Source organism: Leopardus geoffroyi, chromosome A3, assembly GCF_018350155.1.
Source record: "Leopardus geoffroyi isolate Oge1 chromosome A3, O.geoffroyi_Oge1_pat1.0, whole genome shotgun sequence".
Classification (NCBI taxonomy): Eukaryota; Metazoa; Chordata; class Mammalia; order Carnivora; family Felidae; genus Leopardus; species Leopardus geoffroyi.
The window spans coordinates 62,137,131-62,162,589 of NC_059336.1; the positions used below are offsets into that span (position 1 = coordinate 62,137,131).

At 43.6% G+C, this 25,459-nt stretch overlaps 1 protein-coding gene across 1 annotated transcript in view; it reads left to right on the top strand.

Annotated features, from left to right (window-relative positions):
- TMEM131 (transmembrane protein 131) overlaps positions 1–25,459 on the top strand; it is a 246,218-nt gene that overhangs the window by 216,405 nt on the left and 4,354 nt on the right. The window contains exons 32-36 of the mRNA XM_045445797.1: positions 8,930–9,105; positions 12,790–12,917; positions 19,613–19,737; positions 19,941–20,090; positions 24,225–24,390. Of these exons, the coding sequence (XP_045301753.1) occupies positions 8,930–9,105; positions 12,790–12,917; positions 19,613–19,737; positions 19,941–20,090; positions 24,225–24,390 (745 nt within the window). The remainder of the gene's footprint in view (positions 1–8,929; positions 9,106–12,789; positions 12,918–19,612; positions 19,738–19,940; positions 20,091–24,224; positions 24,391–25,459) is intronic.

Consider the following 25,459-nt stretch of genomic DNA (forward strand, 5'->3'; position numbering starts at 1 on the left):
GGTTTATACTTTTAGAACTTTAATTTTCTTTTCATCCTTTTTTTTTTTAATTCAAAGTTAGGGTGTATTTGATAAACTCAAATAAAAAGAACCCATTTTCTGATTACTAAACTGAAAAAAAAAAAAAAAAACAGTGGCCACTTAGTGCTTTGGGGGCAAGTAAGTGAAAGGGGGTATTTACTCTTTAACCTCTGGTTTCCGTGGTCTTTAACTTTTAATCAAAACAAAAGGGATGAATATATCTTTTGGTAGTATTTTTAATGAAAAAAAAAAAAAGCGGGGAGAACATGCTGCTTGGAAATATCTATGGGTCAAGGACAAAAAACCAGTAGAGCTGAGAGTGATGGTGTTGGTCACCATTAATGCTCCAGGCGTGATTGTGCAAGCATCGTGCACCCTGGTGATTGGCATTGCTGTGACCCTGTGTCTCCAGTTAGGAAACCCAATCCAGAAAGAAAGGTTGCAGGAGGCAAATATGTTAGCCAGACTCAGGCCCAATTCTGAGTCGACGGCTTACAACCCCACTGCACTGCCGCCTCCAAAAAAGAAGAGAAACAGGTGCCCAAGGAGGTGGGTTGTGGGGGAGACCCAGTCCAGTAGATTATAAAAGAAGGGGCACTCCTCATTCCACAGATACATGGATGTGGATGAATGGGTTAGAGATGAAGAGGTAGAACGGGGGCGTCAGGGGAGCTTCTGTTTGAACTGAAGTAACAGCTGCTGGGACTGAGGGGAGAAGCGGTAGCGTAGACCGTTTGGACATTTCTGTGGACTGGGAGTCCGTGGTACATGAGAGCTGGATGTACGGAGCAGCCCTCCGGGTAACACTTGGACCCAGCTGAGGCTCGCAGTGGCACTCCCTCAAACTTTTGCCCTTCTTCTCAATCTACACTGCAGCCCAGGGATGAGGCACCAAAGCTGGGTAGTTGGATTACAGTACTGTCAGAGTTCTGCAGGGCAGGGGTGGCAGAAAGACCCAGGGTTGTTGGCAGGAGAGGCATATGCCAGACTCGGAGGCATGGAACTTGGAGGATAGAGAAGGACCTCACGCTAGAAGGAGCCCCACAGACAGGGAGAACATGGGCAGTCAAGGGATGGGAGATCCAACACGTCCAGCTGCAGGGATGGCAGCAGCACGGGAGTGGTGGGAGACTGTGCTCTGGAAGTGAGGCCTGACACTATAGGGCTTCAGAGGAAATGCAGTTCTGGGAAGTAACAGGTTCTTAGGTGCAGCGTTCAGAATGGGGTGTGGAAGCCCAGTGGAAGTTAAGCCCATTGGCAACAGTGAGGCCACAGAGCTACAGGTCTGCCGCCCTTGACACAACTCTGGAAGCTTCACATATTTGGGAGTTCCGATTTGGGGAAAGGTATGCAATGCATATACCATGTGATTCATATGACTCTAAAAAGTAACATCAGTTTAAAAAAAAAAAAAAAAGTAACATTAGTTCAGCTTAAATTGTACCACCAAGAGTTTAAGCAACTGGTTTTGTTTCTAAATGAGTTAGGGAGAAAAACCTCTGAGAGCTTTTTGGATTTCAGAGGTACTGATGAGAGATTATTGACCTGACCCATACAAGGCCTGGGGCCCAGATGATGAGAGATTGAGGGTCAGAGGAAGTCGGTGAGGTTGGTGCCAGGGTCCTCAGTGAAGACTGGGAGACATGCAGGGCACGATGTTGAGGCCAGACAGTGTGTAGGAATGTAGTGTGTATGCAGTTGTCATAAATGGAGTAAATCCAACCTGATTTGCCCAATACAGGTGGAGAAGTGGATCCAAGTGAGCCGAGAGATGGGCTAGTATTGGCACAAGGGGAGTAGTATTGGTAGTAGTTGCTACCCAAAGTTGTGGTTCAGGGACCAGCAATAGTGACATCACCTGAGGGCTTTTGGAAATGTAGAATTGTGGGCCCCAACCCAGACTGCTGAATCAGACTCCACATTCAGCAAGGCCCACAGGTGATTGGGATAACTGTGTGAACCCAGTAGTGAAGGTAACCAGTGAATGTCCTTGGGAGGTGGGCACCTGTCCCTCTAGTGGTCCTTGGGCAGACGAGGAGTTGCCCTCGAAGGGAGTGAAGAGAAATGTCTAGACAGGACAGAAGCTGTCTTCTCCTGACATCAAATTGTAGTTGAGTGTGCTTTTGTAATATCTGTGATATTTGATTTCTAGAATAAACAAATCCAAAATTGAGTGTAACAATTTTATGAAAATCCTATGTAATTTAATCCTGGATACTATTAAGTTTTGGTGGTGCAGTTTTTTCCTAGTCCTGGGTACCTTATTGGTTCTGCTTACCCCCACAAATGGTATATAAGACCTTATAAAGGTACAAGAAAAGCTAGAATAAAAAGAGTATGGATGTTCCCACAGACTCATTATTAATTCCTTCCCTGGGTTAGAAGTAAAATTATTTCACTTAATAGGAATTCTTTTCTAACTTATATTGAGTTAAACAAGTATCTTCACAATCTAAGCACAGAGTTTAATCAGACAAAATATGATTACTGTAAAATTTTTTTTTAGTTTTTAATGTTTATTCTTGAGAGAGAAAGACAGGGTGCGAGTGAGGGAGGGGCAGAAAGAGAGGGAGACATCGAATCCAAATCAGGCTCTAGGCTCTGAGCTGTCAGCACAGAGCCCGACACTGGGCTCAAACTCATGAACCACGAGATCATGACCTGAGTGCAAGTCAGACGCTCAACTGACTGAGCCACCCAGGCACCCTTGATTACTGTAAAAATTTGAAAACTATTTGCTTTAGCTTAAAGAATTCCTGAAGAGTTTTCTTCATATGCATCTTTTGGTATGTTTTAGTTTATCATACTCGTATAAAGATATTATTTCTGAACAAATAGGGAGAAATAAATTTGCATGACCAATACTGACCCAAGTAAATTGCATGTGGGTCTGTATATTGGCCTCATTACACCATTTCAGCAGCCAAAACGTGAGGAGGCAAATTCATGCCAGAATTCGTGGTTCTCTAGAGATTCTAGTCAGGTGTTGCAATTGACATTACATGGCCTGCCCTGGGTCCCCTGCTGCCAGGGACTGCACATATTCAGAGAAACCATTGGCTGGTAATTGAAACTTTACTGAAGTGGTTCTTTTGGGTAGAAAAATGATTTAAGTGGAAGAGAGACAGCCAAAGCAGCTTGGCCAAACAAGTTGATTGCAAATTCATTTATTCACTACTTAGTGTCCTTAGTAGAGGACATATTCTTTAAATTTATAATTCATACTTTTCCTACTTAAACTAATTGGAAGTGGTTTAAATTATTAAAGCATATGTAAAACAGTGAATAAAAGACGAAAAGGAGTTTTTGATGTTTTATCTGTTTGTTTTTAATTATGGTGCTTTCTCATCAGAAACCTAGAACAAATTTAGTTGTTACCATCAAGTGTTAAATTGAGCAGCACATTTCTTGGCAGCTATGGCCAGACATTGTTATATAGTTCTCATGCAGGAAAAGGAAGCCTAAGAATTCACCTGAAAAAAAACAGACTTTGCTGGCATTGAATTCCTGCTTGAATCTGAGGACACTGAATAACAGAGTGGGCATTTTACCTTGATTAGACAGAATATGGGAATGTTCTTCACGTTCACATTGTCTTGATCTTATAACATTAAATCCTAGCTCCTTTCCTACATCACGCCTCTTAGATGTACGCCCAGCCTCACCCACGCACACAGCACTTGCGGTGACTACAGCATGTATGTAGTCAGCTCATAATTGGATTATTTGATGAGGCTCATAGCTTCACTGCTCAGTAAGGATGCTAGATCTGTAAGATGCAGATGGTACTCTGTCACAGATATGTAGCAGCCCGCCTTATGTTCCCATACACACAGCCTAGCCCTGAGGGACCCTGCAGATAGGGACAAATGGTTTTGGTCAATGAAGAGTTTTGTATCCACTCAGTGATTAGAAAAAATATACTCCATCAGGCTTTAAAGCAATGAAGAAAGTGTTTCATTTTGACCATTTTTATCAGCAGGCCTGGCAACCAGCAACTGCATACAACTTAGTCAGCAGTACAATATCACAGCCCGGACACAGGCATGCTCCTCTTCTGCACTTGGCTTTACTGCACCTCGCACGTAACTGTGTCTCTCACGGCTGTGGCGGTCCTGCCTTTAGTATCCTTCTAATAGCACTTGCTCACTTCGTGTCTCTGGGTCACATTTTGGTAATCCTCACAATATATCACAACTTTTCATTATTAAATTTGTTGTACTGATCCATAATCAACGATTACAACTCACTGAAAGCTCAGATGGTGGTTAGCATGTTTTAGACATAATGTATTGTTTAATTAAGGTATGTACCTTTTTTTAGATATAATGTTATTGCACACTTAATAGACTACAGTATATTATAAAGAGAACTTTATTTTTATTATTTATTTTGAGAGAGAGAGAGAGCGCACAAGCAGGCAAGCGGCAGAGAGAGAGAGAATCCCAAGCAGGCTCTGCGTTGTCAGAGCAGAGCCCGATGTGGGGCTTGATCTCATGAACCGTAAGATCGTGACCTGAGCCAAAATCAAGAGTTGGATACTTAACCAGCTGAGCCACCCAGATGCCCCTAAAGATAACTTTCATATGCACTAGGAAACCAAAAAAAATTGACTCACTTTATTGTGGTGGTTTGGAACCAAACCTGCAGTAACTCCGAGGTATGCCTGTATTAATACCAATGCAATCAGGATACAGGACATTTACATCACCATGTGACCCCTTTTGTGTCCTTTTCTAGCCACAGCCACTTCCCTCCCACTCCTGTCCCTTCCTTAACCCCTGGCAACCATTAACCTCCATTTTATAATACATCATTTCAAGAATGTTGTATAGGGGCACCTGGGTGGGTGAATTGGTTAAGCGTCCAACTTTGGCTCCGGTCATGATTTCACGGTTTGTGAGTTCGAGCCCAACGTCAGGCTCTGTGCTGACAGCAAAGAGCCTGGAGCCTGTTTCGGATTCTGTGTCTCCTCTCTCTCTCTCTCTCTCTCTGCCCCTCCCCTGCTCCTGCTATGTCTCTTTCTCTCAAAAATAAATTTTACACAAACATTAAAATTTTTAAAGAAAGATTGTTGTATAAATGGAATCGTACAGTTTGCCACGAAGACTGACTTTGGATTCAAACCTGGATTCAAACTCTACTCATAGAGTGAGATGGGATGAGCTTCCGGACTTGGGGTGGCAAGTCTCAGAGCAGGTCACACTGTAAGTGTATTTCAGGATTTAGAAAGGCACAAAACCAACTTGTACAGCTATGTGCTGGGCACCATGCAAGGCACTGAAGATAGATCAGTAAGGCTGGTCGCTGCCCTGCAAGTGTTTAAACTGTATGAGGAATGACAGTGCCGAGGGGGCATATGTTGACCAAGTAGGTCATGGACACATGCTCAATCTAGAGTCTGCTTGGTGATGGTGGGAGTGGGCAGACAGAGGGTGAGTGGCCTCAGGGACATTTCACCCAGACGGTGGTGTGAAGTCTGAGGAACCTGTCACTGATGTTAGGTCTATCAGCCACTGCTGGTAACACTGGGTTTTTCTAAGCTGCTTTTCCCTTCAGTTTGTATTGTCTTTACTTGGATGGGTTAGTTTTTATATAGATTATACGCCAGTTAAGGTGTGGTTTCCTTAAGGCAGGTGATATCCTGTGTCCTCCACTGTGTATTGAGGTAACAATTTTTCTTGGAGAGGGCAGTTTCCCTGTGACTTCTGATTCCCGCTTGCCAGTCCCCTCTTGGCAAAATGTTTGAGACCCTCCTTTCCCAAAGCCCAGTCTTTCCACTGGGAACCAGTCCCTAAGGAAGGGAATAAACCCTTGAGAACAAGCTTGACTGAGAAGTCATCTTCTTCCCTCACCCCACCAAGTGGCAAGAGGAAGACAGAGGCCACCCCAGTGTGTGCAGCCTTGCAGAGCACATAGGCCCATCATCAGGCTGATCCAGTCAGAATTATTTCTAGTCCTTTGATGACAACATGTTCTCTCCCCTCCCACCAACATTTGAATTTGGGAACAGAAGCAGCAGAAGAAATCACACAGGACAGTGAGGCAGCTGCTAACCTAGGCCGTAGGACTGATACAGTGGTGATTGTGTTGATACCATTGACTACTGATTCTCAGCCTAGTTACACGCTAGAGTCACTACAGGAGCTTTTTAAAAATTTACCCATGTCAGGTCCCACACAGAACTGCTTAATCAGAAACTCAGTGTGGAGCCCCAACAAAGCGACATCTCTTAAAAACTGAGAACAAACTGAGGGTTGATGGGGGGTGGGAGGGAGGGGAGGGTGGGTGATGGGCATTGAGGAGGGCACCTGTTGGGATGAGCACTGGGTGTTGTATGGAAACTAATTTGACAATAAATTTCATATTAAAAAAAAAGCACCCCAGATTAGTCTAAATTACAGCAGATTAAGTATGATTGTTACAGACTGAGAACCCAAAAGATTTTTTTAGGATATTTAACTCAGTTTGGGCATTTTAGATTTGAATTGTTTATGTCAAATTAATTAAAGTGAGCCCCTGGGGGGACTATAAAGGAGAAAGAAGTTCCAAGGGCAGATCTCCAGGAAACATCAGCAAAGATGAAGCCAGCAAAAAAGTTGCCAAAAGAATCCCAGTACCAGAAAAGGATAATAATGTGACGTATGGCGGGGCGGGGAGGGAGATGGGATATTCTAGTGTCCAAACAGGTCTTGTAGAAGAGGAGTGCTAGAGGTCATTGGTATTGACAGCTAAGGAGTTATTGATAACCTTTTCAAAATGCCATTCATTAAGGTGTTGGGGACAAGTGCAAGTGCATGCAGCATATTAAAAAATTAATAAAAGATGGGGATTTGGAGGTAAAAAGTGTAAACTAGTCTTTTGTGAGATAAGCTTTTTTTTTTTTACCCAAGTTTTCAGTTTAACTCTTGGTTTGTTCAGTGTTTCTTTTTTTCCTTTGTGTATCCATGTTGTCAATATTTGAGTCCAGCTTTAAAAAATGTATCACTTCTAACACTTTCCTATTTATTAAGCTAGTTTCAGGTTATTGTAAATACGATTATTTATATAGGTAGTGCCTCTCACACAGTGAACCTAAGCATGACAAAATTGTATAATTGCAGGTGAGAAATTCATTGCATGGGGGATTGATCTCTATCGTGTGGGGAAGTTTGAAGGGCTCTCAACATGAACTGTTGAACTCAGAATCTGAGAAATCCAGGGGCTCCTGGGGCCAGAGTAGGACCGGCTCCTTCCCTTCTGCCATGGCAGAGAGGAGCTGCAGCCAGTCAGGATGGATCAGAGGCTGTAAATAAACCAACTGGCCGATCTTCTGCTAAAATAAAGGCTTCTCAATTTTTGAGACTTAATGTCCCAGTTATGGTTTCAAATGTAATACCCCCTGGAATCAGTGTGAAAGTAAATGACAAAATGACATTCCTAAAAATCAGAGCTTTACCTATTCTTTTTCTAGAGCAGGCTCAGCAAAAGTTTACTGTAAAGGGCCAGACAATAAATATGTGAGGCTTGATGTGCCACAAACTGCCTTCTGTCATATATTCTTGTTCCTTTTTCCAATCACTTAAAAAAGTAAAAATCACTCCCACCTCACAAGCTATACAAAACAGGCTGCAGGCCAGATTTCATCCAGGGGCCATGGTTTGCTATCCCCTGTTCTAGATGCCAAAGTTTGAGTTTCTGACAACAATTAACAGTGGCCATGAAACGTTGGGATTTAAATAACTCGTATTAAGCTACCATTATCAGAGTAATGTATTTTTAATTGGCATATATAGAATGGGTTAAACTGTGGCTTATGTGGCTTCTGCAGCTTCTGCAGCTTTACCCTGCCTGCCCACCCAGGTGACTCCACAGGTGTTGGAATCCGGGGATTTCTCTGCAGCTGTCTGATGCAGCTAGAATGTAAGCTCTGTGAAGGCAGGGATTATGTTGTTGGTGCTGGTGCTGTACTCAGGACATGGAATGCTGCTTGGGAAATAGTGGCACTCAAATATACTGTGGCTTCTTGTTTGTCTTGGGAGCATCCACATCTTTTAAAAAGACTAGGCTTTCTAAATTTTTTTAATGTTTATTTATTTTAGAAAGAGAGAGAGACAGAGCATGAGCAGGGGAGGGGCAGAGAGAGGGAGACACAGAATCTGAAGCAGTCTCCAGGCTCTGTGCTGACAGCTCAGAGGCCGACATGGGGCTCAAACCCACGAACTGTGAGATACAAACTGTGAGCCAAAGTCAGACAACCAACTGAACCACCCAGACGCCAATAAAAATACTAGGCTTTCTATAGCTCTGTTTCATTCTGTCCATATAGAACATTCCGTGGTGTTTATGTGCCAGGCACTGCTCTGAGGGCTTTATGAATTCCTCATTACAACCCTGTGAGGTGTTGTCTCTCCCAGCTTACAGATGGGAGGCCAAGATCACACAGCTCGTTAGGGAGAGCCAGGATTTGGACTCAGCCATCATGGTTCTGTCTCTGGGCCTCTTCTATCCCTTGGGTGATGTACATGGGCATCACCTTCAGGCTTCCATCTCCAAACAGGCTTGAAAGGATCTCTGGTTTTCACTTCTGTGACTTTTCAAAGCTGCATTGCCCTGTGGAGTATTAAAAGAATATTCTAAGACAGACATAAACTGGTCAAAACTACTGAGTTTGCCAGAAGTCATTGAACTCTATACTTAAAATGGGTTTATCTTAGTGTACATAAATTAATTATGCCTCAGTAAAATTGACTTTCACCAAAATTCTAATCAAAAAGCCAAACATGATTTGGAAAGCTGTAATTAGAGAAGAAAGAAACCTTTGTTAATGAGAAAGAGAGTCCAGCCTCTTGGAGAAAAGTTATAATGGCTATGTTTTCTGAGCTATTTAAAAACCAAGAAGTTTCTTTATTTTGACTTTCACCCCCAGGGAAAGGAAAACCTCTTCAGCGCAAGGTGAAACCACCTAAGAAGCAAGAGGAAAAGGAGAAGAAGGGAAAGGGAAAGCCACAGGAAGATGAACTGAAAGACTCCTTGGCTGATGACGACAGCTCCTCCACCACCACAGAGACCTCCAACCCAGACACAGAGCCTCTCCTCAAGGAGGTATGACGGGCTCCCCCAAACAAACGATGGAAGGAGGTATCTCATAGATTGGGTTTTTTAATACAGAATGAACCTTTTCTCTTTAGCATATGTGCATGTTCTGAGGATTCCTTCTCAGCGTGCACAGGCAGGCCTAAGCCACTGTCTTGCAGGAAGGAGTCACAACCCCCCGGATGGAGGTCTTCATTTCCCCCAGGCAAGAACATCTGCAAGCATGTTGATAAAGTAAAATAATTAGAGATTGGAAACCCTGCTTGAAAGATAGGGACTGTCTATAATAGTAACTACCCTGGCTCATGCAATTTGTTTCAAATTTTAAGTATCAAAAGAGGATGAGAAAGAACTAGACCATTTTAATTATATTGGATTTCTCCTGTCTTATCACAGCTGGTACAGCAGGCTTCGGGAGCAGCTCACTCCTCCTGCCAGGAGGGCAGTGACTGTCCTGGAGTGGAAGGTGGCCTCAGGGAAGACCCAAGGCTTTAGTGGTCACCCAGAACTGGCCAGCTCAGCAGACATCAACACATCAAGAAAGCTTCCCTATAGCCCAGAGTCCTCAGCAATCAGGGTAGTCACCAGTGTCAAATAATACTGCAAAAGTCTGGTACTTAGTGGTGTTAGGTAAATGGAAGGTAAGGTTACTATTGTGAATGGGTCTAAGACTGAGTTATAGGTGCTTTGCAGAAAAGTGAGGGCATAATTCTATTTTGGCATTTTTATTTTTAGATAACTATATTTCAAATTTAATATGATCCTAATATAGCCTTTAATACTCTAGGCCCAAATTCCTTTTTCAGTTTTAATCTAGTAACCTAACGAATCATTTCTTAAAGATGTCCAACAGTGTCATCTGCATATATTAATTTTTTAAATGAAATTTGTATGTGACTTATTTTTCTTGTCAACTCCCTTCCCCTTTGCATCCTTCACATTTGGTGTGGTGCTCTGTATGCCCTCAGTACAGTCCATAGCACTGGATTCTGTACTGGGTTGTATATCCTTTCTAACAGATTCCTTCAGAAATGCAGAATGCCATCTACTCATCTTTGAGTGCAATCCCAACAGTTTTGATGATACAAATAAGCATTTGGAAAGCATTTTCAGCACAGGCTTTCTTCACAACTTTTCCTCACTTCCTTTCTTGCCTTTCCAGCTTTTCTCCTAACACTTCTCTCCAGCTGACCCTGTCTGCCGCCATTCTGTGCGCACCCACTGGCATAATTCTCTCTGTTTTTCGTTTCCTCTTGCTTCTCCTGTCTCCTCCCTGCCATTTGCTTCTTGAAAACACAGCACAGAATCCTCCATGCCTGCTGTCCTACTCCCTTCTGATCAGCTTTTATTCCTCCTCCTCAGTACTCTTGCATATAATTTATGTGCTTTTACTACTTTGTGACTGGTGTGTTTGCCAGTTGTGTGTGTTTCCTTCCTAACTAGATGACAGACTTGACAAATCACTTTCCCATAGATGTCTTTTCCATCCTTTTTCTACCCTTTCATTCAAAAAGTAGGGATTGGGTGGACTATTACACAGTCGTTTAAACGGGATGAGCTCTTGCCATTTGCGACAGCATAGACGAGGGGTGTTAGGCTAGGTGAAGTAAGTCAGACTGAGAAAGACAAATACCACATGCTTTCACACATATGTGGAATCTAAAAAACAAAACAGATGGATAAACAAACAAGAAGCAGAATCAGACCCACAAATAAGGAGAACTGGCAGTTGCCAGAGGGGAGGGGGTGGAGGGATGGGCAAAATGGGTGAAGAGAAGTGGGAGTTACAGGTTTCCAGTTATAGGAAATATAGTCAATGATAATGTATAGTCAATGATATTGTGATATTTCTGACAGGTGGTAGCTATACTTGTGGTGAGCACAGCATAACAGCTAGAGATGCTGAATCACTATGTTGTACACTTGAAATGTATGTAACATTTGTGTCAGCTATCTGCAAAATCTTTTTTTAAATTTTTTTTTTTTTCAACGTTTATTTTATTTTTGGGACAGAGAGAGACAGAGCATGAACGGGGGAGGGGCAGAGAGAGAGGGAGACACAGAATCGGAAACAGGCTCCAGGCTCTGAGCCATCAGCCCAGAGCCTGACGCGGGGCTCGAACTCACGGACCGCGAGATCGTGACCTGGCTGAAGTCGGACGCTTAACCGACTGCGCCACCCAGGCACCCCGCTGCAAAATCTTTTTTAATGCAAATTAAAATTTAAAAAAATTACGTACCTGAGCACCCAAGTGCCAGGGAAACAACAGAGGACAAAAAGACCATGTTCTTGTCCTCAAAGAGCTCATGGTCTGCAAAGTCCTTTATGAGTCAACTGGTCAAGAAATAATTCTTGAATAATTCAGAATAGTCTTAAAAGGTGTGGGGACAGGAGGGTGTTTTAGCCCTTTCCCTGATTATTTACTCTTGACACTTAAATAGATTGACCTGGTGTGACCTGTTAAAACCCAAGTTGCCTTAATAACCATGAACTCTGAAGCTGGGTAGCTTCTCATATACCTTTATGCTTGTAATTCCTCCCACACCCACAGCTGTGCTCGTTTGCTGAGTCTGTCCTTCCCCTGTCTGTCCCGATTAACCTCAGTGCTTCCTTGCACACAGTACTGCTCAAACTGTGTGTGATGAAGAACAGGGTGTTTTTTATTTCCCATGTGTCATCTAGATGGTCCTACTGTACACAAGTAGTACACACCCACGCCAAATGCAACTCCCCAGAGAGTTCCGTAATACCTGAATGGATCCTTGCCCTGTTTGGGAGACAAGTCCACTGGTCTCATGCTTGGATGCCACAACTGTCGAATTACTATAAAAATGCATACGTGTGGTTTCTGTACTTACGTAGTAGTCAGGGGCCAGAAACCTCAGTGGGCGGACTGGAAAATAGTACAGCTTTAAGGTGCAGCTTGGGTGTGTCCTTCTCAGCACAGGCTCCACACTCAAGCCAGGCAAGACAGCCCTTCTGTGCTCCAGTCGTAGCCAGTGAACATTTCTACACGAAGGTACAAGTTCATCTCCAGCTGTCATGTGTGTCCCCCCCCCCCCACTAGACTTGGGGAAAGGGCCTGGGCCCCCTTGGTAATCCCATTGCCTAGCACCAAGTGGCTGACCAGTAAATGTTTGTTGAGTAAGTGAATGAATAACTAAGCTTCTTCTCGTTGGTGGTGAATGGTTAGCATTAAACCCCGCCATAACACTTTCACGGCCATATTGTCACTCATGGACACTTAGTGAACAGGTGCGAACACTTACTACTTGCCGGTGCTGTTTTCTTGCCCTGGGTTTTACTTGTGCTCAGGATTTAGGAGCATTTCCAGAGTGTGTAACTTTATATTGTATTCCAAGCTGAATTTTCTTATTAAAAAAAAAAAAAAAAGCAAGGTTTGCTCCCCAATACTTAAAAATAAGAAGCTACCAATTTGCTGCTACCACTGCACCCACCCCAGACAGAGTAGGAGTATAAATAAAATAACATTCTTTATAATTCAGACTCACCAAAGCATAATTATAATAAATCAGAGGCTAAAAAAAATTGAGAGAACCATAATAAAGATAGAAAGGAGGTTGTTGTTTTTATACATACATGTTGTATCTGGTCTGTCTTTGGTTTTGTGTCTCTGCCTTCATATAGACTTATTAATCCTTCTCAGCAGCTAAGTGTACATTTTTTTACAGGATACAGAAAAGCAAAAGGGAAAACAAGCCATGCCTGAAAAACATGAAAATGAAATGTCTCAAGTGAAGCAAAAAAGCAAAAAACTCCTAAATGTTAAGAAAGAAATCCCAACAGATGTGAAACCCAGGTAAGAAAAATGAATGAGTGCAGAGAACTAAGATATATATAAGAAGTTACTGGTGAAATCCAGGTAATGTTTTTGTGGTTGGTCAGTTTTTATGGAGTTTTTTGCAACAAAAGCCATATACTGCATCATGTTCCTCTTGGGTTTTTTTTCTAATGCTTAACGTTGACTGGGGACCACATGCTTCTGATGTCAGACATGTAAAAGGCAGAGTTAATGACTTGTTATGAAAGTTTAGGTTGGTAATTTGTTCCCAGGCAGAGAGCCATTTCACTTCTGTACAAAGGTGACCTTGATAGTTCAGCCACAGGTATGAGCCTAACTTTTCTCAAAAAGAGCTCTGAATCTGTTTACTAACCCACCACTACAGTTGGGTTCTAGGATTCTTTGCCACAAAACTTGGAAGAATTTGTTCTTACCTTAATGCTCAGGACAGTTCTCACCTATCAGACAAGTCTAAGATGAATTAACTAGGAAATAACTCAATTCCAGTCACCATGGAGCAGGATTCTGGTGAGCCCCACAGGGAAGACTTGCTGCAGAATCTTTCTGCAAGTAAATGAAGGAGTTGAACTGTTAGGTTATTAATTAAGCCTACTTCATACTTTCGTTAACCCTTAGATCTACCTAATAAGCTAATTTTAGTTTTAGTATTGTTAATGCCCTTCATAGTTCATCATATAAAATGGCCATCTGCATGGAGGCTGATATTTACCTTTTGTGTTAAGTGAGCATCAACCTAGGAAGTTGAAAGAATTGGGTATAAGTTAATAAAGGAAGACACTGTTATCATTAGAACTGGCCTTAGTTTTTGTGGAAGGTCTATTCTAACTTTGATTCGGCGAACAATATGTGAGCTTTCCAGAAGCACCAATAGACTAGACTCTCTACCTAGGTAATAAATGTAGCTTAACTCAGGCACGGGCATTCTGTTCCATAGAACTAATAGCTAATAAGAAATTAGGTGTCAGGGTGCCTGGGTGGCTCAATCGGTCAAAGGTTCAACTCTTGATCTCAGCTCAGGTCTCAATTTTCAGGGTCATGAGTTCAAGCCCTGCGTTGGGCTCTACACTGGACATGAACCCTACTAAGAAATTAGGTGTTACCCTAGTGAAATGTAACCTTTAACCTAAATTTATGAAATAATACAGCATATGGCAGTCGTTATTAGTGGAGTATTCGTACCTAAAATTCACTCTTACATGCACATTGTTATTTGAGTGATTCGATCCCACAGTGTGATGAGAACCAATCTGACCCAGCTAGCAGCAATGTCAAGGGGCGTAGTGGTTGACACACTTGGATCTCTCCTGAGAGAAATCATCCTGAGGCACTAATTAGTGCTAATATTCTGGCACTCCAGGAAAGGAATAATACCTTAGTGACCAGAACTATTCTTCTAGGCCTATTTCATGCTTAGGTGATTGATCAGATATTTCTAGATAAATAGGGCTAAAAAATACAAATTATGAAAAACCCTAGTTTTCATGGAGCTCTTGCAAGAATAGACAATCTGGCTATGATTCATATCACAAATTTAAAAACCAAGCTTCTAAGAATTATCATAAAAAATTCCATAGGTGACTTTTGTCAAATCTGCATGATTAGCCTTGATGCCTGAGCTGTCAGACATAATTTTTAAAACAGATAGTGCTTGTTAATTCTTATGTTCATCCCTCTTCCACTGACTTGTGTTACATTCTGATTTTTTATTAAAAATTGGCCATTAACTGGATTTCCATAGCAAAACCATTCCACAGGTTACTTTGACCCATTCTGCACTGTTTTAGCCTTGATGCCTGAGCTCAGAGGCATAGTATTTTTTATACAAATAGTACATGTTCATTTTTACCCTCATCCCTTTTCTGCTGACGTCTGTTGTATTCTGATTTTTTTATAGAATAAGTTGACCATTAGCAAATTTTATTTTGAAAAGGCTTCACTTGGGGCGCTTGGGTGGCGCAGTCAGTTAAGCGTCCGACTTCAGCCAGGTCACGATCTCGCGGTCCGTGAGTTCGAGCCCCGCGTCAGGCTCTGGGCTGATGGCTCAGAGCCTGGAGCCTGTTTCCGATTCTGTGTCTCCCTCTCTCTCTGCCCCTCCCCCGTTCATGCTTTGTCTCTCTGTGTCCCAAAAATAAATAAACGTTGAAAAAAAAAAAATTTTTTTTAAAGGCTTCACTTGAATACCACTAGCTTTGTAAGGATTTCAAGTTCTCTGGTAAATGAAAAGCTACAGTATCCCGTTCTCCACCACCTAGTCAAGGGACAGTTACAGGGATAACTCATGTTCTCTTGATATATAGTCAAGAGAAAAATCGTTACCAGCAAGACAGTTTAAGCAGTGTTCTCTGAATTGTCTTTTTACCTTGTCATTTGTAACTGGAGAAATCCATATGCAGCCTTACTCTTCTAATCTCCTTAATCTAATCTCTTTAAACTCACCAGTCTTGTTTTGTGTTTTCCCAAACACGGGGATAAAAGTATTAAGAGTCAGAATTAATTGGTACGTCACTCAAATATGGAATTAAACAGATTGGTTTTTTTAATAACCAGAAAGGTGGCCTCTCTGAATAGAGCCATTCCCTGTCTACAGTGAGTTATGACAAGCCTTGCTCTGTGGCTCAGGTAAAATCACTGCCAGTTCTAAGTGATACCCAAAACTCCTGTCACCTCAGAAGTGCTGTCAATGTGTTACTCTGTGGTTCCACATATCTGAAGGGTATAGATGCACTCTGAAAAAGGGGTATCATTAATAAGGCATTTGTATATTGTCACCTTTTCGAAGCTTTATCTGATTAGGAATAAATGTTTATTCTATATATCAGTTAGCCAAAACACTGATATTTTAATATTAATGAAATCTGTGGGCTTAGCTTGCATTTTCTTTCTGAAAAATTAGTCTTTAAATATTATCAATATTATTGGAATATTATGTTATCTCTAAGCCAGAAGGCCCCAATCCTGAAATGTTGAAGAATTTGGGGGGTTTAGTTGTTTGTTTTTTTAAATTTGTTTTGTTTTTGTTTTTGTTTTTGTTTTTTTGAAAGCGAGAGAGAGCAAGCAAGCAGGGGAGGGACAGAGAGAGAGGGAGACAGAATCCCAAGCAGGCTCTATGCTGTTATCAGCACAGAGCCCAATGTGGGCTGTCAAAAAGACTGTGGCTCAGTCTTACAAACCGTGATGACCTGAGCCAAAATCAAGAGTTGGATGCTTAACTGACTGAGCCACCCAGGTGCCCCGAAGAATTCATTTTCGTATAAATAGGTAGTGATAAAGCCAGAGCAGTGCCTTAGTCGTGGACTCTGCTGGTGCAGCCACATCCTACCATACTCGCATAAATTCACTTCACAAAATCATTTCCTGGGAGTGTGGAGCATGGTGTCACAGTGGTAGAGACCCGGTCAATCTATTTTGGCCAGCTTTGACACCGCAGAAGGAAGTGGACCTGTAGACCTCCAGAAAGCTGTATTTTAGGTCCAAGATGCCAGGGAATTAGAGTTCACTCTAAGACACTAAAAGGACTTCTGTGGTATCAAGCCTGGTTTAGAACAGCAGTTTATCCGTTGATCTTTCTGTTCTCTGGTTGTCTGTCAACATTTTACATGTTTACGTGACTTAAATGTAATCTAAAATAAGTGGGGAAAGTCTTCATAGAATAACTGTACTCTCTAATCATCTGCTCAGACAGCACACTCTGCTCAGGGCCACAGGCACCACCTTTCACACCCTGGCCTCCAGACCCATGAGCACTGGGAAAGCCCTATCCTTTCCCTCAGCAATCTGCCTCTCCACTTCTCCCAGACAGGGGCACGTACTGTGTATTACATGAGCAAAAATGAGGCCTGGCATCTGAACCACCTTATGGTTTTTCCCTTTTAGAAAGATCATTTAAATTAAGTAGGCTCTTACCTATTTTATTCCAAAGCCTTCAAAAAAGTTTCTTGATAGAGATCATCTAGCTTAATTTAGCAAAGTATGAATCAGCGAAAATAAAATAGTTGTTTGGCACCGTTTTTCTTAAAAACCAACTAATTTTACGACACAACTAATAGCGACACAGAGTTACACTTTGTATAAATAGCCCCCACTCCCATACTTATAAATGACTTCCTTAAAAATAACTTCCACACACCCACCTCTGCCGCCACCACCACCAGAGTACTGGATGTCTGTTTCATGGGAGCCTTTGTGTTTTTTTTAAGATGTTGTTTTTAAATAACTGTCAGTCAGTAGGGGAAGGACTTGGAAGATTCATAGAACTGTACATTAATAATCTTGCCCGTAAATAGTGTGTTTTTTCATGTCGGTTTGTTATCCTGCCAAAAATTCTACATAATTTGGGTTAACTGAGCCCTTTGGATTTTTGGTTAGCTCATTTACTAATTCTAAACGTAATACCTATTTATTATAGAAAATTTGTAGGGGCACCTGGGTGGCTCAGTCACTTAAGTGTCCAACTGTTGATTTCTGCTCAGGTCATGTTCTCAAGTTTCATGGGTTCAAGCCCCACATTTGAGCTCCATGCTCTTAGCGCACAGCCTGCTTGGGATTCTCTCCTACTCCCTCTGCCCCTCCCCTGCTCACTGGTACGCACACGCACTCTCTCAAAAATAAGTAAAACTTTTTTCAGAAAAAATTTTGTGAGGGGCATCTAGGTGGCTCAGTCAGTTAAGTGTCTGACTTCAACTCAGGTCATGATCTCATGGTTCATGAGTTCGAACCCCACATCAGGCTCTGCGCTGACAGCTCAGAGCCTGGACCCTGCTTTGGATTCTGTGTCTCCCTCTCTCTGCCCCTCCTCCGCTCACACTCTGTCTCTGTCTCTCAAAAATAAATAAACTTTAGGGGCGCCTGGGTGGCGCAGTCGGTTAAGCGTCCGACTTCAGCCAGGTCACGATCTCGCGGTCCGTGAGTTCGAGCCCCGCGTCGGGCTCTGGGCTGATGGCTCAGAGCCTGGAGCCTGTTTCCGATTCTGTGTCTCCCTCTCTCTCTGCCCCTCCCCCGTTCATGCTCTGTCTCTCTCTGTCCCAAAAATAAATAAACGTTGAAAAAAAAAAATTTTTTTAAAAAAATAAAATAAAATAAATAAATAAACTTTAAAAAAAAAAATGTGTGAAATATGGAGAAACGAAAGAAAGAAAATGACCTTTGCCTTACACCCATATAAATATTTGTAAATAGCCTCTGTTAAACTGTATTTATATTATTAATAATATTTACGTATTATTTTATCTGGAAGGTTTGAACCTTTCTGCCCTTTGAAATCAGGTGTGAATTAGTATAATGGGCTGTCCCTGTCCCAGGACCTAGCAGAAATTGGCTGCCTTCCAGAAGTGAGAAGTTGGCGTAGCAACGGAAGGAAGATGATGTGGTGCATAAAGAAATAAAAGAATCTGAAGCATGGGCGGGGGAGGCCACAGTGGGGTGTTGGGGTCACACACCTGAAGGTTGGGGACAGGACAGGAAGTACACTAAGGTGGAAAATCGCCAGAGATACACCCATTTTAGAACATCTAAATCAGCCAGTAAACTTTGTCGGATTTTTAATGAAAAGCAAGCTATCAGCTCAGCCTTGAACTGACAGTTTTCTGACCATCACCAGGAGGATGATGGAGATCACTGATGATTTTTGGAAGAATTCTCGTAAGGGGCCACTGGGTTCTCTAAGCTGTGTCTCAGCCTTCACTAGAAAATGCCCTTCTTGGACTTGTTAGCTTAACTCCTGTCAGAGGCCTTCCCAAGCCTACAACTTGATCTTGGTGGACATTACAGAAGCAACTTGGTAAAAAATGTCCTTATGGCCCAGATAGTTACACTGCTCACACTGCTACCTTATATGGGTCACCTACGCATTTGTCCTAGAGATTGCTTCTCTGCCAACAAATTTTAATGTTTTCTTCATCAAGCTGTGGAAACTTAAAATAGCTCATCATGCCCGCCATTCTGCCTTGTTGGACAGGAAGTTCAGAGCCAGTTCTGTTTATATATGTTTATTATGTTAAGCTTACCTCTAAATCTTTTAGAACACATGTACACTCTAAATAAATAAAAATAATATTTAAATTTTTGCCCAGGGTTAACCTTGAGTTCCAAGAATAAAGAAGAAAATTCATCTCACCCTACTCACCCTAGACCTTAGGCAAGTAGTTCAGTCCTGCTATTCTGCAGTGAGTTAATGGATTTTCATAGGCAACCCAGGAACTTAGCCCTGGTTCATTTCGTGGTTTCTGTGAGAAAAAAATGTGTTTAAAGTTTTGGATAGCAGGTGCCTTGACATTTTAAGTCTGAGACCTTTCAGAGGCTCCACATTCTAGAATCTCACTAGTAGTCTAGATGCTGGGAGAGACTCATTCACGAGCAAAATAACTGTGGTTAGCAACCCCGAAAATGGCAAGTTTGTGCTAAAGGCTTTGTACACATTATGTGAGGTAGGTGCTCTGACCCATTACAGATTTTCAGATAATGGACTTCAGTTTGTCAGCACTCAGAATAGCAAAGGATAAATCTGCAAGTGTCTCCTGAACAGTCTTAGAAATGTTTGGAAAGCAGCCAGTGCTAAGTTAGGATCATGACTACATAGTGCCTAAGGAAGCTAGATTAGAAAATGCAATGGAAATTGTAGCATGATCAGTAACTTCTACTCTTTGCTGTAAAACAAAGGCATAAATTTGAATTTTCCATCCATAACTGTCTTTCAGTTCTTTAGAGCTCTCCTATACTCCCCCACTGGAAAGTAAACAACGCAGAAATCTCCCAACCAAGATTCCTCTTCCAACTGCATTGACAAGTGGATCCAAATCACGAAATTCCCAGAAAACAAAAGGTATTTTCATTTGAGTAATATATTTTCATAATTCATTGTATTAGTAATTATTAGTTGTGAGGTGCCAGTAATCGATTAGTAGTTTTCAGTGCTTTAAAAGGCTAGGGTGGTATTCTTGTCCTCATTAGAAGGTTCGTTGAAACAGATCTGAAAGAAAGGAATTATTTTCCATTAATGGGTTTTTTTCCCTGGTTTTTGTGCAGGTACAAATAAGTTAGTGGATAACAGGCCACCTGCCCTAGCAAAATTCCTCCCAAATAGTCAAGAACTAGGCAACACCAGTAGCTCAGAGGGTGAAAAAGACTCTCCACCACCGGAATGGGATTCTGTGCCAGTTCACAAACCCGGCAGCTGTAAGTATGGAGATTTGGAAACCATGGTGCCCCACATTGGGCAGGAAAACTCCACAGGGCATCTTGTGTTAAAAGGAGGCCTGGCCTCTGTGGTCTGCTAGAGCCCACTTGTACCAGCCAGCAAAAACCCATTGTTCAATAGTCTGCCAGTTGTGAAACTGTCATAGCTTGTTTGGCTGTGGTAGGAGTATTTACACCAGAGAAACCGACAGACAATTCACATTAGGACTCTTTTTTTCAGAGCTGGTAGACCACACCACTTCCCAGTGTAGAAAATGGGAAGATCTGGCTGGAGCAGTGAATCATCCAAAGAAATACTATTTTATGAAATCATTCACTCAGCAGTATCTTCTCTGACTAGTTCCTCATATGTTTACAGTGTAATCATTTTTGTAAAAATTCAGTCTTCTTTCAACTTTACCCACATCTTTTCCATATGTTTATGGAAAACATAACACATTCCTGTGTGAAGTTTTCATTATTTTTCTCACTAGCTTCTTGACCTTGTTCGTCCGATTTGGCCTGCAGTAAATCATGACAGTAGCACAGGCTACTAAAAAGAGAGGTCCTCGCCCTGGATACTTAGGACCCAAAATAGAAGACAACAGAGACAAACCCAGGGAGGGGCCTAATTATAAGGATTTGGGGTCAAGAGAGGACCAGCCTGAGGACTGATCATCTACATTCACCACAGTGTTAGAACTCACACTTGGCCAGTTTGTGCCAAAGGGAAAATTAGGGTTGAACAACAGGATTGTTTGGGGTGAAGGGACATTTAAATGAATAGTGGGTGACTGAAGCCCTCAAAGTTGAATGAGATCAAAGAACTTGGAAATCCAGGTGCCATGTACATTAAGCGTGGCATCTTTCACATTTTCACTTACATAAATACGCAATGGAAAGAGACGCTTTCTGTGTTAAAACCTGTAGCCCCCTATTTGCCGTGAGATTTCCTGGCACTTTTTAATGCTGTTTTTTGCCTGGGATGAGATATAAACCTAAATCCCTTGTCATTCAAGAGATCTCACACGAGTCTCTCTGTAGTCCTTGCATCCAGGCTGGATGCTTTTTGCCCCTTAGATTCCCCTCTGAGGTTTCAGCTAGACACCAGTCCTAGGCTTATAGTTTGTGACTTGGGCAGTTCTGCATTAAACAGACCTTACCTCCACCACAGAGGGAGGTTTCCAGCACTGGGAATACAACATCCCTGAGGAGCCAGTTCCATGGGGTTGTCTGTAGCCCAGTAAAGTAAACATAAGCTCTGCTAGTGTGAGTAACAACGCATGATGTGGTAAAGAGGGCCGTCACCGGACACAGCCTTTGAGACAAGATCGTTGGCTGTGACGGGTGTTGTCACCAAAGTAGCACCTGATGAACATGCTGACATCACTCCTTTGGGACAGAGGAGGGAAGGATGACCAGATCCAACCCAGTGGGAGTTTGGCTCCACACCTCAGGAGGGAAGAAATGTGAGAAATGCGAGACAAATGGTCTGGAGAAGAAAATGTTTGGAAAGCACAGTTCTTTGGGCCTCTGTTTCCTCCCCAGGCCCATCCACGAAGGCTGAGAGAGCCCAGTGCCTCAGAGCAGAGCTCACTGTCATACAGCTAGATGGTTTGCCACTGGAAAAAGTGTATACTTGCTCCAAGGCCCACATCTGCATAATTATTTTGTTTTTTCAGCCAATGAATACCTTACGTTGATCCCACATCCTGTAACCTCTCTGTTCTCACCACCAGCCTACTAGAAAGTTCTCGCAGGGCTCCACTATATACACAATATTGCTATATGAAACCAGTAAGAATCAGTCCAGTAAACTTCCTCCACCCCTGCTTTCTCAGTCTTTTTTTCCCTTCACCCTTTGCTAATAATTTCTCTGGCTGAGACTGCTACCCTCCAAGCCCTCTTAGCAGTGCCTCATTTCCTAGGGTTCCCAGCGGATTAAAGCATTTTCCACTCAGGGCTGTGCAAGCCTGCGCTTCGCTGGGAATCCATGTGTAGAGATCTTTCTACCCCAAGTAGCACCCCTTATAGCGTGGTGCCCTGTACCCATAGGAGATGCTGAGAAAATTCTCCTGGAATAACTTCGTGGTTTAAACAGACAACATATCCAAGGGGTTATTAAAAGGCAAATAGCCACAGAGGAAATATATTGAGTCAAAAAGTTCTCTTAATTGCACATGCCCTGTGCTATTTTTGGCCACCCCTTACCTTCCCCCATCTTCCCTTCCTACATCAAGCATTATTCCATAAGATGTTTTTCTGACTTTTCTTCTCCTGTTTTGTTCTGACATTTAGTAAGTGCTTCTGCAGCTACTGGGCCCAGTAAAACACATCCCACTAAAGGAGAGCTGCCAAGGGATGCACCACACACTGCCCCCCTACCCCCACCAGGACAGGCACCTGGGGCGAGCGAGCACACACAAGGCGGAGTGTGGCCCGTTTCAGCGTGGGCAGTTCCCAGCTCACTTCGGGGGGCGGGGTGGGGTCAGAGTCAGAGAAGGTGTCCTACAAGGAGTGGCTAGGGAAGGGTCAGGACAGTTGTACAGATAATGGCCCTACAATATAGAGGTGATATCAGACAGACACTATGTTAGGGGCTTTTGAGGCAGGCAGAAAGGTGGAGAGCTTTGAGCAGGGCCCATATAGGAGATAGCATTTGAGACGGGCCCTGAGCATGGATATCGAGTCAGACAACAGAACATGTGAGGATTATCCACATAACCACGGGTGAAAGTTGGTGGGGTGAGACAAGGACAGTGTGTGACATGCCAGCACCACTGAGGAAAGTCAGAATTCTTGGGGTAGATCACAAGGTGGCACTGAAGATGGGGAGTGAATGGATACCTTGGGCTTCAAGAAGTGTGCTTAGCATGGCAACACCATAACGGATGCCTTGACACAGCCAAGGAACATGCGGTTTTATCCACGCCCCAAGCCCTGGGGGTTTAGGGGAACCACTGGTGCAGGAGAGAATCACAAGGGAAGTTGAACCACTGTGTTGAGCAGGCTTCTGTTCTGGAAGTGAGATGAAACAGACCCTTCACAGAAAATAGGAGTAGAGGGGCGCCTGGGTGGCGCAGTCGGTTAAGCGTCCGACTTCAGCCAGGTCACGATCTCGCGGTCCGTGAGTTCGAGCCCCGCGTCGGGCTCTGGGCTGATGGCTCAGAGCCTGGAGCCTGTTTCCGATTCTGTGTCTCCCTCTCTCTCTGCCCCTCCCCCGTTCATGCTCTGTCTCTCTCTGTCCCAAAAATAAATAAACGTTGGAAAAAAAAAAAAAGAAAACAGGAGTAGAGCAAACTGTCCTCACTGTGGGCAGGGCTTGCACAGGGCGTGAAGGGGAATCAGGAGGGGATGAGGTGGAAATGCGCCAACCTGGACAGAGCTGTGTTGGGCAGGGATGGAAAATGAGGAGGACAAGGCAAGGCAGCCTTGCACACCGGGAGCCCATGGAGACTGTTTCGCAGTAGCTGGAGCAGGATGCCACCACGCTGCACACGGTGGACATGCAAGACGATACCATTTGCTGAACGAAGTTCTATGTATTTGCTTTTAGTGAGAGCAGGATAGGTTTTTCACAACAGAAGTTTTTTCTGTTTTAAACAAATTTTTTAAGATTTTGAAACAGCTGTGTACACATTACCCTAAAGGGCAGCAGGACTCCTGTTAGCTCATATCCTTGAAAAACGGACTGGGGGCGGCCACACACCAGGCCTGCCAGCGGAGTGCGGGGTAGCATCATGGACTAGAACTCAAGGATGTTTTGCAGGTGTGAGCCTGGGTGGAAGCACAGAGACTCTTTCAGGTTCCAGTCATTGGCTCTCCCTGCACATGCCTGAAGGACATGGGAAAGCCACTTTCGCAGCCTGAGGTGGGAGAAGCTGTCCAGGAGGGTCCTGCAGAGCACAGAGAGGATGGGTCGTGCAGGTGATTCTCGGGAAGTCTCCTACTGCAGAGAGAGACACGACTTCCCTCTTTCCTTTCAGACCTTTAAACAGAACACATGTAAAAGCTTTACTTTTTTTCTTTGTAGATGCACTTGAGTTCTGCATTGTATCAGAACCTCAAAAGTAACTAATTTTGAAGAGTAAAAATCAAAACACATTAATGAGACCTTTTATTTTTCATTTCCAGCTACCGATAGTCTTTATAAACTTTCTCTGCAAACCCTCAATGCAGACATTTTCTTAAAACAACGCCAGACCTCACCGACACCTGCCTCTCCTTCTCCCCCCGCCGCCCCCTGCCCGTTTGCAGCCCGGGGCAGCTACAGCAGCATCGTCAACAGCAGCTCCAACAGGTGGGTCCCTGGCTCCACCACTCTTCAGATAACTTAAGTTCTGCAGATGCTTGCCCCCTTCGAGTGGAAATGCTCAGTGGCCACAGCCTGCTGTCCTGTCCTGCCTCTCACACCTGTGCTGTTCAGTGTTCTGCCCTTGCCCAGGGTCAGTGCTCCCATGTCCATGCCAGACTCCAGTCGTTAGCTTTCATCACCCAGGAACCAACAGGTTCATCATTTAACTTAGAATTACATTATAATTCTAGAGTCAGTAAGCATCCTGAGTATTAAATGAAGATCTACAGATGCCCTGTGCATGGAGGACGTAGCTTTACAGGACATTTTTTTTGAGCTTAAGGCAGTGGAGCTGAGCAGTTAAAAGACCAGGGTCTGGCACAAGCCTGGCTGTCACAAGAGGTGCTGCCGGAAGTGCTGTGCCCATGGGAGGCAGCCTCCCAACTGCACTCCTCCCTGGAGGTCCAGAGCCCCCACTGTATTTGCCTAAGTTAGCAGTGAGAGTGAGGAGCCTGTAACAAGTTCTTACTGCGTGTCCGCACTGCTGTCAGCTCTGCGTGTCACCCCCAGCAAGCACAGCTCAGGTGCCATCACCATCCCAGCCTTTCCTTGGGGAGCCACCTACCCACCTGCAGCAACCCTGCCCAGTTTTTATCTCTCGCCAAAGAGGCAGTAACCACTGAGGCTGGGGCAGGCTGCCCTGCTTGGGACCTTGCTGAATCAGGCCCCTCACTGGCTCCTGACAGGAGCAGGAGATGAGCCCTGTCGAGCTTTGTTGCCCACCAGCAATCTCTTGTTCCCCTCGTTCTACAACCCGCTGGCTCCCTCTCTGGTGCTCTTCTCTGCTGGGATTGCAGCCTTTCCAGTCCCTCGTCCAGTCAGCTCATCCCCTCCCTCATCTCTTTCCTAGGGGCCCTATATTTTTGTACCTCTCCCCCAAGTCCCTATGTCCCATCAGACTGCACAGTCTCAGGTGTGGGAGCATTTTACATGAGGGTGGGCTGTGGTCTGGGGGCTGCCCTGGGCCAGGCCGCGATGAAAGTACTGTGTGCACTCAGTCCTGTGGCAGTCCCAC